A 13,722-nucleotide genomic window follows, 5' to 3' on the forward strand; every position below is an offset into this window, starting at 1 on the left:
ATTTTCTCTTTGTGTGATGCAATAGTTACAATCATACATTCCCTGCATTTGCCTGAAAGAGAACTTTACACAGTTGTATTCCGTTCTGTGATAACCCCCATACAAATCTCTCAGCACCTCACTGTCTCGTGGCAAGCAACATTCATTCCTCATGTTGTCTACCTGGATTTCAGCAAGGCCTTTGACAAGGTCCCTCATGGGTGGTTAGTTAGGAAGGTTCAGTCGCTAGGTATACATGGGGAGGTAGTAAATTGGATTAGACGCTGGCTCAATGGAAGAAGCCAGAGAGTGGTTGTGGAGGATTGCTTCTGAGTGGAGGCCTGTGACTAGTGGTGTGCCGCAGGGATCGGTGTTGGGTCCATTGTTGTTTGTCATCTATCTCAATGATCTGGATGATGATGTGGTAAATTGGATCAGCAAGTTTGCTGATGATACAAAGATTGGAGGTGTAGCGGACAGTGAGGAAGGTTTTCAAAGCTTGCAGAGGGATTTGGACCAGCTAGAAAAATGGGCTGAAAAATGGGAAAAATAATTTAACGCTGACAAGTGTGAGATATTGCACATTGGAAGGACAAACCAAAGTAGAACTTACAGGGTAAATGGTAGGACTCTGAAGAGTGCAGTTGAACAGAGAGATCTGGGAATACAGGTACAGAATTCCCTAAAAGTGACGTCACAGGTGGATAGGGTCGTAAAGAGTGCCTTTGGTACATTGGCCTTTATAAATCGGAGTATCGAGTATAAAAGTTGGAGTGTTGTGGTAAGGTTATATAATGAGAAGTTTAACAACACCAGGTTAAAGTCCAACAGGTTTATTTGGTAGCAAAAGCCACACAAGCTTTTGTCTTTAAAAAAGCTTTTGGCTTTTGCTACCAAATAAACCTGTTGGACTTTAACCTGGTGTTGTTAAACTTCTTACTGTGTTTACCTCAGTCCAACGCCGGCATCTCCACATCAAGGTTATATAAGGCATTGGTGAGGCCGAATTTAGAGTATTGTGTACAGTTTTGGTCACCTAGTTACAGGAAGGATGTAAATAAGGTTGAAAGAGTGCAGAGAAGGTTCACAAGGATGTTGCCAGGACTTGAGAAGATGAGTTACAGAGAGAGATTGAATAGGTTGGGACTTTATTCCCTGGAGCGTAGAAGAATGAGGGGAGATTTGATAGAGGTGTACAAGATTTTGATGGGTATAGATAGTGAATGCAAGCAGGCTTTTTCCGCTGAGGCTAGGGGAGAAAAAAACCAGAGGGCATGGGTTAAGGGTAAAAGGAGAAAAGTTTAAAGGGAATATTAGGGGGGGGCTTCTTCACGCAGAGAGTGGTGGGAGTGTGGAATGAGCTGCTGGATAAAGTGGTAAATGCTTTTAACATTTAAGAAAAACTTGGATGGGTTCATGGATGAGAGGGGTGTGGAGGGATATGGTCCAAGTGCAGGTCAGTGGGACTAGGCATAAAATGGTTCGGCACAGACAAGAAGGGCCAAAAGGCCTGTTTCTCAGCTGTAATTTTCTGTGGTTCTATATGGACCAGGCATTGAGCATCTCCAACAAGAGTGAGTTTAACCATCTTCCCTTGACATTCAGTGACATTACCATCGCTGAGTTCCTCACTATCAACAGGATTAGCATTGACCAGGAACTGAACTGGACCAGCCACATAAATACTGTGGCTACAAGAGCAGGGCAGAGGCTGGGAATTCTGTGGCGAATAACTCACCTCCTGACTCCCCAAAGCCTGTCCACCATCTACAAGGCACAAGTCAGGAGTGTGTTCAGCTAAATAAAGACAGCTCCAACAACACTCACTCAAGAAACTCAACACCATCCAAGACAAAGAGCCCACTTGATTGGCCACCCATACACCACCAGAAACATTCACTATCTTCGCTCCCAGTGCACGGTGGCACCTCATACAAGATGCACTGCAGCAACTTATCAAAGCTCCTTTGACTGAACCTCACAAACTCATAACCTTTATCCCCTCCAACCCACTCACCATCCGGACTTGGAACGACATTGCCATTCCTTCACTGTTGCTGGGTCAAAATCCTGGAACTCCCTTCCTAACATCACCTGGGTGTCCCTATATCACTGAGGACAGCAGTTCAAGAAAACCCACTGCTAGCTTCTCGAGGGCAATTTGTGGTGGCGATGAATACTGGCCTCGCCAGCAACACCCCCATCACGTGAAAGATTTTTAAGAAATACAGAAACCATCTTGATTATAATACTTATACCTAATGATCATTAGGCTATGATGATAACCTAATCATCACTGACACTGTAATCACTCCTCAGAAAATTAGGTAATATTCCATATTGTATGTCTAATTATAAATAAATTTAGCGATGCTGTAATTAAGTTTTGAGTTATAGAATCCCTGCAGTATAGAAGGTGGCCCTTCGGCCCATCGAGTCTGTACCAACCACAGTGCCACCCAGACCCTATTCCCGTAACCCCACAGTAGGGTCAATTTAGCATGACCAATCAACCTAACCCACACATCTTTGGACTGTGGGAAGAAACCGGGGCACCTGGAGGAAACCCACGCAGACACGGGGAGAAAGTGCAAACTCCACACAGACAGTGACCGAGGCCGGAATTGAACCTGGGTCCCTGGTGCTGTGAGGTAGCAGTGCTAACCACTGTGCCACCATATGTTCAGGCACTCTGCATGTTCCTCCTTTAATCAGTACTCTTCATCTACAAAGTGAGTGGCACTGACACACTATGACCTTGCCATCACTTTCCAAACATTTACTTGGCTTAACTTTTGTTTACTCATTTTCATCCGTATGTTCCTCTTGCCATTGTTATTATACATACATGGGTTTCTGAGACAAATGTTTAGCTTAAACATATTGCACAAGTAACGTTTTTGAGCGGTTTAAATCCACCCATTCCCATCGTCTCACTACCTGTTTATGGCGGTGCATCAGCTGATGCCAAATTGCCAGGTCGGAGACTATTTCCGCCAAACACCCCGCTCCCCCAGCTCAAAAGGAGCTAAAAGGTATTTTTATAATTCTGTTCGGACGTGAGCAGCTGATGATCCGCCTTCATATCAGTAGGTTTGCACCAAGATGGGTTTGTCTTGAGTGGTGAGTAAGTGGTAAGCAGAAGGGGGTTTGGATTTTTAGCCAAAAGTTCAGGGGGTCAACTTTTACAAGAGGTCGACTATTACTCCAGTATATTTGGTATTCTTTAGTGTTGATCTGTTGTCCAGGAATTGACATTTGTGCAGAATCTGTGTCTTTGTGGTCATATAGTGAAAGACAAGACGACATATACATCGGCAGAAAACTAAATATAAATTTGTGTTTGTAGGATTTGCCAAAACCTTCTGAAGAAAAGATGAAGATGACTCTGAATCAAAGTGCGTGGACATCACAGTCAAATTCTTTGGCATCTTGTTTGTCGAGGCTTTCAGGAAAATCTGAAACTGGAAAAACTGGGTTGATAAACCTGGGCAATACGTGCTATATGAACAGTGTCATTCAAGCATTATTTATGGCTACAGAGTAAGTCGTGGAACTTGCTTCAGTGTTACATAGAAATGAAGGTTTTAATACTCAACTGTACTAAGTTTGGCCCAATTGTAACTTGTTAACATAATATGGACTCCGTGAGGAGATTAAGGACCCAGTTATATTGCCATTTTTCCACAATGCAAAAATATTTTGGATTAGTCTTCATGTCCTAATTAGAGAAGAGTCAGTTGGATCCTTTGCTTGAGACCATCTCGCAATAGATTGATTCCTATTGGATGCAGGATTAGAATGTTTTTAAATGTTCAGGAGGACTATTCGGTTTCCGAGATATTCTAGAACGTTCTCACTGCCTTTTTTAACAGTAAGAAGTCTCACAACACCAGGTTAAAGTCCAACAGGTTTATTTGGTAGCACAAGCTTTCGGAGCGCAGATCCTTCATCGGCTGAGTGATGCTGGCAGCTCCACAAGATGACTGCCTTTTAAGCAATAGAAGAAAGCAGATGCTCTCACCTTGCAGTTTTCTACCTTATAAAAATCAGTTGCACATGCAGATCTCCTCCTTTGCTGATCCCAGCCTGAGTTAATGGGACAGTAATGCCGTTACTGGGCTAGCAGTAATCCAGACGCCCAGAGGAATGCTCTGGAGTCATAAATTCAATCTGATGGAATTTAAATTCAATTAATAAATCTGGAATAAAATGCTGCCCTCTAATCATAAAACTACTGGGTCGTTGTAAAAGCCCATCTAGTTCAGTGATGTTCTCCAGAGAAGGTAACCTGCTGTCCTACACCTATGTGTGATTCCAGACCAGCTGCTGTGTGATTTAGCCTTGACTGTTCTCTGATCCCGAGCAAGCCACACTGTTGTATCCAGCTCATCGCCACCTGCTTTAGGGTGGCACAGTGGTTAGTACTGCTGCCTCATAGCGCCAGGAGCCCAGGTTCAATTCTGGTCTCGGGTAGCTGTCTATGTGGAGTCTGCACGTTCTTCCCGTGTCTGTGTGGGTTTCCTCCGGGTGCTCCGGTTTCCTCCCACACTCCAAAGACCTGCAGGTTAGGTTGATTGGCCATGCTAAATTGCCCCTTAGTGTCAGGGGGATTAGCAGGGTAAATACGTGGGGTTATAGGATAAGGCCTGGATGGGATTGTTGTTAGTGCAGGCTCGATGGGCCAAATGGTCTCCTTCAGCACTGTAGAGATTCCATGATTCTATTCTACGATTCAAGTGCAATTCGGCATGGGCAATAAACGTCGTCTTTGCTGGCAAAGCTTGGATCCCAAGAATGGATACTACTTTTTTAAAAAGACGTGCAGTTGCTGCTAGAACTCTGAACTGTCCACCACCATGAATCCCGGTTCTCAAGACACTGGTTTGACATTGCTAACTGCAAGCATGTGGTATCGATGAACGTTCATGAGAACCAGTGAACTTTTCTTTAGCTTCTCTATGAGAAACTTTAACAATTCTGTAAAAGTAGTACTTAGCCCTTTTGTAGGGGGCACATTTCAGCAATTAGCTTTGTTAAATTATCTCTCAATTCCTTCAGTTTCAGAAGATCTGTTTTATCGCTGAATCTAAATGGAGCTCGTTCTTTGATGAGAAAACTGCAACTTCTTTTCGCTTTTCTGGCTCACACTCAGGTACTGTTCTTAAAAAAAACACTACCCTTTCATGAAGCGTTGCAGTTCAGTCTGATGGGTCAGCATTGGCTGCTTTTCTCCAGTGATTGCTCATTTAGAAACCTTTGTGGTCATGAGTTCTTCATTTTTGGCTGGGGAAATGGATATGACAACTTTTGTGACATGAGCAAGGTTTTGTTTAACCGTTAACTTGCAGATGTGCAGAAAAGAAAAAAATGACTATTGTTTAAACACTGGTAGAAATTGTTGCCGTTAAATTAAGAACTGAATTTTGTGTTTTGATGCTCACCTTTGGAGCTTCTTGCACAGAAATATTTAAAATTGACACTTCAGTTGGCCAAATGTTGAAGATTGACATTTCCATATTTGCTGTGGTTGAGTTTATGCATTTGTAAAATGTATTTGCAAATTTACATGCTGTCTTTTTTAAAAAGAACCAAAATGTGACAAAAATAGCAACATTTCTGGACATTTGGTTTCCAAGCATTTCAGTCGATGTAAAATAATCTGTAATGGTGTAACAACCCGCCAGGTTCACTAATGTCCTTTTAAGGAAGGAAATCTGTTGTCCTTACCTGGCCAGGCCTACATGTGACTCCAGATCCACAGCAATGTGGTTGACTCTTAGTTGGGCAACAAGGAATAGGCAATTAATGCTGGCTAGCCAGCGACGCCCATGTCCCGCGATTGAATTGAAAGAAATACAGTGTTGTTTCCGTTACTGTACCAACAGAGAGCAGCCTACGCTCCACAGAGCTTCTTTGAAGAATCAAGACCACCGTGGTTCACCCCTGGATCCCAGCAAGACTGTTCAGAATATCTCCGGTTCCTCTTGGATAGGTAAGCAGTATTCTTGTCTGGTAACCATGGTTCTGGAATTAACATTGTAAACTCGATCACTTGTCACCTTTTTATGTGACAAGCCTGTTAAACGAATGGAATGCTACACTGTTACTGGTGGATCGGGTTCCATGTGGTGTCAGGCAGAGTAACAAGTCTTCCACTATCCTAATGCATTGTAATGCTGCACTTTTCCAATGCAACCTGGAGGTGATGGTGTCCAATGAGCTTGCAGCCTTGTATTGCTTAATGGTAAATGTCAAGGGGTTGGGAGAGATACTATTTCAGCAAAATGACTTGCGTAGAAACTAGAAGCAGGGAGTAGGCCACTCAGTCCTTGGAGCCTGCTCCATCATTCATTGTGATCATGGCTGATCATCAAATTCGAAACCCTGATTTTCCCCCCCTTCCCCCGCCATATCCTTGATCCCTTTAGCCCCAAGAGCTATATCTAATTTCTCCTTGAAATCAGACAACTTTTTGGGAACTTGCCAATGGTGTTCCCATGCATCTACTGCCCTTGTCCTTTCAGGTGCTAGAGGTCACGGGTTTGGAAGGTGCTTTCAAAGGAGCCTTGGTGAGTTGCTGCACTGTATCTTACAGATGATATACACTGCTGCCACTGACAGGTGTGACAGTCTCCCACTCTCTCGCACACACACAATCCATTCAGCCCATGTGCTGAGGTCCTGCACTGGGGCTTGAACCCGTGGCCTTCTGGTTCGGGTTACAGTCATTGAACCTTTTTGTTCAGCCCGAATAGTTTTAATGAATATGAGAGTTAGCAATTTCGGTCATGTCAGCTGAGAGAGTTGTGGAATTCTTAGCAGAAGATGGAAGCAATTTCCCTGCCTGATTTCTCGGGCCAGACGGCACTCTGCAGGAAAGGCAGATAACGGCTGGGCAAATTGACACCACCCCCTCCCAAAGTTTTCTACTTCCCGACTGAACCATCCATTTCCAGCTGGGACTTCTGATTCCAGCTGACACAGAAATGGCCCACCGCAACCCCTCCAGGCTAGGTCCAGTGAGCACAGGGGAGTTGAAAGGAGAGAACATGCCCCAAGCTGCTATATTTAGATAAGTTTTTAATGAATGCGGGTTACTGAGTGGATGAGTGAGTGGGCACTTGGGTGGGGTGGCAGGGGAGGTAGTCGGATTGAGTTGGGTCACGTCAGGTGGAAAGTTGGGTCAGGGGTTTAGTTTGGTCAGGGTGTAGTTGGTCGAGGGGGGGTGGGGGTATAGTAGTATCAGATCGAGTGGAAGGTTGGAGGGGGAAGAGTTGGCAATATAAACCAAACCGTGCAATTTTAAAGCAGTCGCAGGAATAGAGAATAAAGGAATTCGTGTATATAAATCTCTGATGGTAGTAAGACAAGTTGATAAAGCTGTTTTATAAACATGCAGAATCTCTGGCTTGTAAATCAAGGTCTTGAGCTGGATTTTGTGGGAGGGCTGAGTGTCACCGTTCACTGCCATTATTGACCGCAGCGTCAGCATGTCTGGCATGCGCAGATTTGTGTGGAAATCCTGAAGTTGCAGACTGTCGCTAAAGGCTCCAACGCCACCCATACACAACTGGAGTTGCAAATCATTGAAATCAGCAAGAATTTTAACAGCCGCACATTGCAGTTAGAACCCCATAAAAATATTACACCTCATTCAGTCAGGTGGAACTGGATTTTTAACGGCAATGTGATCAACAGAATACGATGAACAATCGGCAGAATATTTATTTAATTATGTTATACTGTTAAATGGAATATTTTTAAAAGCTAATTTATTTTTTTTCACAATGTTATAGCTCCTACATTCATCCCATGTCCCAATCTTTAATTCTCGCCTGTGCAAAACTTTTTTGAAAGCAATTTTATTTTTGTTTTCTGTTTGCGTGTCTGCGATAAGTCCCTTCATGTGACCGGTTGCTTGGACAGCCTGATGCCATCACTCCAGCTCTACCCTGTGCATGGCTAGTAAAGAACCACAGTCTGTTGCTGCACACTGCACAGCGATTGAGATGAAATTCTCACCAGCGAGATCACTAAAAAAACTAGCTTTAGTTTGAGGTTAGCGTCTAATGCTTCCCCACTGACTGCAAACTCTGGGCTCTTGAGTACACAAGCAAGGAAACTGTGCTTAATCTTCCCAAATCTCTGCTTGGGGACTTTGCAGGGTAGACGCTGAGAAGATGCTTCTCACTTTGTGGGGAATTTAGAATGAGGGGGCACAGATTAAAAATAAGGGATCTCCCATTTAAGACGACAATCGAGAAATTTCTTCTCCTGGACTGGTTTCTCTTTGAAGTTTTCTTCCCCAGAGAATAGTGGAAGCTGGGTCGTTGAATATGTTGGAGGCTGAATGGCCTACTCCTACTCCTATTTTCTTATATTTTTATTAGACCTCAGCTGGACTATTCTGTCCAATTCTGGGCACTGTACTTTAGGAAATATGTCAAGACCTTGGAGAGGGTGCAAGGGTGATTGACTACAATAGTAGCAGGGGTGATTGGGGAGGCAATGGCCTAGTGGTATTATCACTAGACTATTAATCCAGAAACTCGGCTAATGTTTTGAGGACCCAGGTTCAAATCCCGCCATGGCAGTTGGTGGGCTTTGAATTCATTACAAAAAGAATCTGGAATTAAGAATCTACTGATGACCATGAAACCATTGTCGATTGTTGGAAAAACCCATCTGGTTCACTAATGTCCTTTAGGGAAGGAAATCTGCCATCCTTACCTAGTCTAGCCTACAAGCAATTCCAGAGCCACAGCAAGGTGGTTGACTCGCAGTTGCTCTCTCAGATAGCCTAGCAACAAGGGATGGGCAATAAATGCTGGCCAGCCAGCAACGCCGATATCCCATGAATGAATAAAAAGGAGGAGCCAGAATGATGTAGAGAGACTAGAAAAGCTGGGTTTGTTATCAGATGAGAGGAAGTAAGAGATTTATTTGAGATATTTAAAATTATGAGGTGTTTTGATGGAGTAAATAAGGAGAAACCTTTTCCACTGACTGCAGAGCTGATAACTAAAGGACGCCAATTGAAGATAACTTAAAGGAGTAGGGGTGGGATGTGGAGAATTTTATGTATTGGGGTGGTACGATCGAATGCACTATTGTAAAGGGCGGTGGAAACAGATTCGACAATAACTTTCAAAGAAAAATTGGATATTTACCAGAACAGGGACAAACAAAATGCAGGGCTATGAAGAAAGAACAAGAGAGAAAGATTAATTGTACATTTCCTTTTTCAAAAAGAGCTGCACAAATACAGTGGACCAAGTAATAATGACCTGTGCTGTAAAATGTCATATATTCATAATGCCGAGAGACAAAGGTAAATTTTCCTTGCAGCTGAACTGTATATACCTTGCAATCCTTCATTAAGTCTACGCAAAAGGAAGTGGAGCAATTTTTGGGGGGGGGGGGGTGGGGGAGGGAAGGAATCTCATGTTGGGTTGGGGAATACCCTGAGAGGGGGTTAGTCTGAGAGGGAGGTGGGGGGGGGGTTTCCTTGAGGGGTTGGTGAGGGGAGGTCGGTCTGAGTCTTTACAATAGTTACCTAAGAGTTAGAAGAGGTTTTAATTCCTCTAACACGAAAACAGAAAGTGCTGGAAAAACTCAGCAGACCTGATCACATCTGTGGAGGGAGAATAGAGCCAACGTTTCGAGTCAGGGTGAGCCTTCCTCTGAGGAACTTTAGCTCTATTCTCTCTCTGTCTCTCTCTCTCACCACGGATGCTGTCAGACCTGCTGAGCTTTTCCAGCTTTTTCTCTTTTTGTCAGATTCCGGCATCTGCATTATTTTGCCTTTATCTTAGTGTTTAATTCCTGAGTTTTCTATGATGGACTTGTAAACAAATCCGAAACATGTTTGGTAGAAAATTACCGTGTGTCTTTTAAATCCCACCGTTTTGCCCAGTAAACCTCCCTTTGTTTCCTGTTCTCCTCCCTCCAGGCTACACGAAGAAGAAAAAACTTGCCGAATTCTTCATGAGGATTCCCCCCGTGGCAGCGGCAGCTCGGCACGTGATGGCAGCTCTCGAGAGCATCCCGAGGAAGCGCCACCCGTCTCTGAAGCAAACCTGTCACGGGACGATGATGGAAAAACGCTGATAGAGAAAATGTTTGGGGGGAAGCTGCAGACCACAATCCGCTGTCTAAACTGCAAGAGCACCTCGCAGAAGCAGGAGGCTTTCACTGACCTTTCTCTAGCCTTCCCGCCGTGCCTTGAAGATGTTGTAGAAGCTGGACCCACACAGTTGCTCGCCCCAGCGGACTACGAAAGCACAGTGCCTCACTGCCGCACCGCCGTCATCGCCGATGCTCTGCGCAGCGAGCCTCCTGCAATTCACGGCCTACAGGTGGAAGAAATTGGACACGGGCCGGAGATGGTGGGTGACATGCTGCAAACATTTCCATTGCCGCCCATCGCTTCTGCCGATTCCTGTGGCCTGCCAGTGCCCTCTGATAAACTGGTCACGGTCCACAGCAATAAGTCCATCGAGCAGAGTGACAAGACCAAGTCTGTCCCCCATCTGATCAATTATTTTCTGGCCCCCGAGATTCTCAATGGAGAGAACAAGTATTACTGTGAAAAGTGTGCCTCGCTGCAAAATGCGCAGAAGGTGATGCAGGTGGTCGACGAACCTGAATACCTCATTCTCACCCTCCTGAGATTTTCATATGACTCAAAGAGTCACATCAGGCGGAAGATTCTAGATGATGTGGCACTTCCTCTGGTCTTGCAGTTGCCAGTCGAAAAGACTTCCTCAAAATCGCCAGCGCTCAGCCAACCCTTGCTGTCCGACTCGCCTGAAAACCTGCCTAAAAAATTGAAATCCTCCGGTTCGGTGGACTCGAGTGATTCACAGCCCGTATCTTATCTCCTCTCATCTATCGTGGTGCATTCCGGAATGTCGTCTGAGAGCGGGCACTATTACTGCTATGCCAGAAACACCAGTTCCGGATCTGTGGGTCAGTTATGCTACAAGACTAACCTCGCAGGTCTGGCCTCCTCTCAGGGCTGTGCAGCGGATAATGATGACTCCAAAACGTCGGTCATTTGGCACGACCCTAACTGCAAAGAGACGTCAAAGGAGTGGTTTCTGTTCAATGACAGCAGAGTGACTTTCACGTCCTTCCAGTCAGTCCAGAACATCACCAGCAGGTTCCCTAAGGACACGGCATATGTCTTGTTTTACAGGAAGCAGAGTGTTAATTGTGGAGTCTACCCGAGTACGATAAATGGACTGTGGGTAAATGGGGAGCCCCCACTGCAGAAGGAACTCCTGGATGCGATTACTAAAGACAACAAACTTTACCTGCAGGTATTTTTCAGTGAATTTTTGTGCTCTTGAAAGTGGGAACAAAATATTATCAAATTTCATGCAGTGTGTTGGCAGCAAACACAACTAGATCCACCACAAAACTTCACCTACTTTGATAATTTCATTAGAAGAGCACCTTCCCTTTCCGGTGCCACAGTGGTTAGCATAGCTGCCTGACAGAATTCCTGGCTTGGGTCACTGTTGTGGAGTTTGCACATTCTCCCTGTGTTTGCATGGGTTTCCTCCGGGTGCTCCAATTTCCTCTCACAGTCCGAAAGACGTGCTGGTTAGGTGCATTGGCCATGCTAGGTTCTTCCTCAGTGTACCTGAACAGGCACCGGCATGTGGCGATTAGGGGATTTTCACAGTAACTCCATTGCAGTGTTAATATAAGCCTACTTGTGACACTGATAAATAAACTTAAACTTACAACGGGACTGATTGCCGCTGTGACTACTGTTTTGGAACGTTCGTCAAAATAAATGTTGATCTATTCAAGGGGAAAAAAAGAAATTGACTTTTTACTTTGCTTCCTGCAGGAACAAGAGCTAAACGCCCGTACCAGAGCATTGCAAGCATCCTCGACTACGTGTTCCTTTCGTCCTCGCGGTTTTGATGATAGTGATCCACCAGGGAGTTGCGGCCCAAGCGGAGGTGGTGGAGGAGGAAGTGGTGGCTTTAACACTATCAGCCGGCTTGTCTTCTGAGACTCCTCCAATCAGTGCAATAGTTTTTCTCTTTCCCCTTTCCTCCTGCTGATAAATGGGGAAATTATGTAACTTATCACTCTCTATGGATCAGAATCTGTTGGTGAAATCTCGAGATGCCTCCAACTGTTTCTGTTTTGTTTTCCCGGACCACTTGGCGTTTTGAGGAAAAATTGACTTGTACTAACTCCCGTTTCCTTGTTAGTTCTTAACGTGGGGACAAAGACGGGAAAAACACTCATGATTGCAATAATTTTTAATGTTTGTAGGTTTCTTAACCTTGCAACTGACTTTCACCCTAACTACATTTGCATGTTTGGATGAGTTTTGTAAATAAGACATTCGGCATTGTAATGTGTATTTGTACAAAGGCTGTAAATACATTCAGTGAACTTTAAAACCCACAACTAATCAAAATATGGAGTTGGTAATTTTTTTAAATTGCCATCTTTCTATTATTGCATTTCTTTGTTATTTTTGAATGTGCAAACATCTTGCAATTTCAGGGAGCAGTGTTTGTTACAGATTTGATAGTCATTTTGGGGTTTTTTTGTGCAACTGTGCATGCGTGCCTTGAGGTCAGTATAGTCGAGGCACGTCAAGGATGCAAGAACAATATTTGAGAGTTATATTTTCAAACTTTTTATTTGAAAATGCACATCCTTGGGAGAGGGAGGAGAATTATTTATATGGTTGTCACAGATGTAACTTAACATCTTAAATCTTGTTTACGTTTTGAAGTTTCTAAGAAACCCTACCATCACTTGAAGAGATGAGATTAATTGCACATATATACTAAATATAAAAGGCTAACCAAGTGTTTGCCCCTGTGAGAAGTTGCTGGCTGATGCAGTGATTTAACTACTGAATAATTCCAAGCATTGTCAATATGTTGAGAATTGTTCACGGCATTGCTTGGACTACAGTGCTAACAGAACTTACTATAGAACTGAATATTTATAAATATTTAAATTTATAGGACATATGATTAGGAAACAAACAACTTAGTATTGCCTGTTATTCAATAACATCTTTTCACTAAATTATTGATTGTTTTTTTTTAATTTTAGAAATACACTGCTATACTTTAGGATGTAACTTTTTTTGAAAAAAAATGTAAACACAATTTTCTAAATTATTTTCAAATTCATTTAGAGACTAGCAATGATTAGTGACTGATCATTGTCATTTTTGTTTTGCGCCAGTTTGCATTCAGTCGATAACTAATATCAAACACTGCGGGTGCAGCAAAACTATTCATTCTATTTTGTATGGCTTTTTCTCCTTTTTTTGGCTTATTTTAAAAATAGCTTCATCAGTTTGATTTCCTTTTCCCCAGCTATTTTTGTAAAATCTTTATCTTGCAAATGTTAATATGTGCAGTTTTTATTTTGTCATGCCCATTTTGTATCACAGGGCCTTGAACAATAAAACAGAACTGCTTGTTACATTCTCTTTTGGTTTCTTCATCTCAGATCACTCTCATAGATAAGTCTTCGTACACTTTATGGTAGCTTACTGCATTTATCGCACGCCCTAGTTGTGTGATCTTTAATTTCAGTAAGTGCCAAATTAAATTGACACTTGATTGTGACATAACATTAACACACAATTCATGTGAACAATAGGAACTAGGAGCAGAAGTAGGTAAATTTCAGCCTATTGAGCTTGCTCCGCCATTCAATCAGATCTTGGCTAATCTCTTCCCG

General features: G+C 43.4%; 1 protein-coding gene across 1 annotated transcript in view; it reads left to right on the plus strand.

The window, feature by feature from the left end:
- The window catches only part of usp38 (ubiquitin specific peptidase 38), a 31,775-nt gene extending 18,314 nt beyond the window's left edge, over positions 1 to 13,461 (plus strand). Inside the window, exons 7-11 of the mRNA XM_078210897.1 lie at positions 3,329 to 3,522; positions 5,041 to 5,134; positions 5,868 to 5,974; positions 9,935 to 11,306; positions 11,846 to 13,461. Of these exons, the coding sequence (XP_078067023.1) occupies positions 3,329 to 3,522; positions 5,041 to 5,134; positions 5,868 to 5,974; positions 9,935 to 11,306; positions 11,846 to 12,013 (1,935 nt within the window). The 3' untranslated portion in view covers positions 12,014 to 13,461. The remainder of the gene's footprint in view (positions 1 to 3,328; positions 3,523 to 5,040; positions 5,135 to 5,867; positions 5,975 to 9,934; positions 11,307 to 11,845) is intronic.
- Positions 13,462 to 13,722: the final 261 nt, after the last annotated feature.

The sequence above is a fragment of the Mustelus asterias genome, chromosome 1, assembly GCF_964213995.1.
Source record: "Mustelus asterias chromosome 1, sMusAst1.hap1.1, whole genome shotgun sequence".
In the NCBI taxonomy this organism is placed as follows: domain Eukaryota; kingdom Metazoa; phylum Chordata; class Chondrichthyes; order Carcharhiniformes; family Triakidae; genus Mustelus; species Mustelus asterias.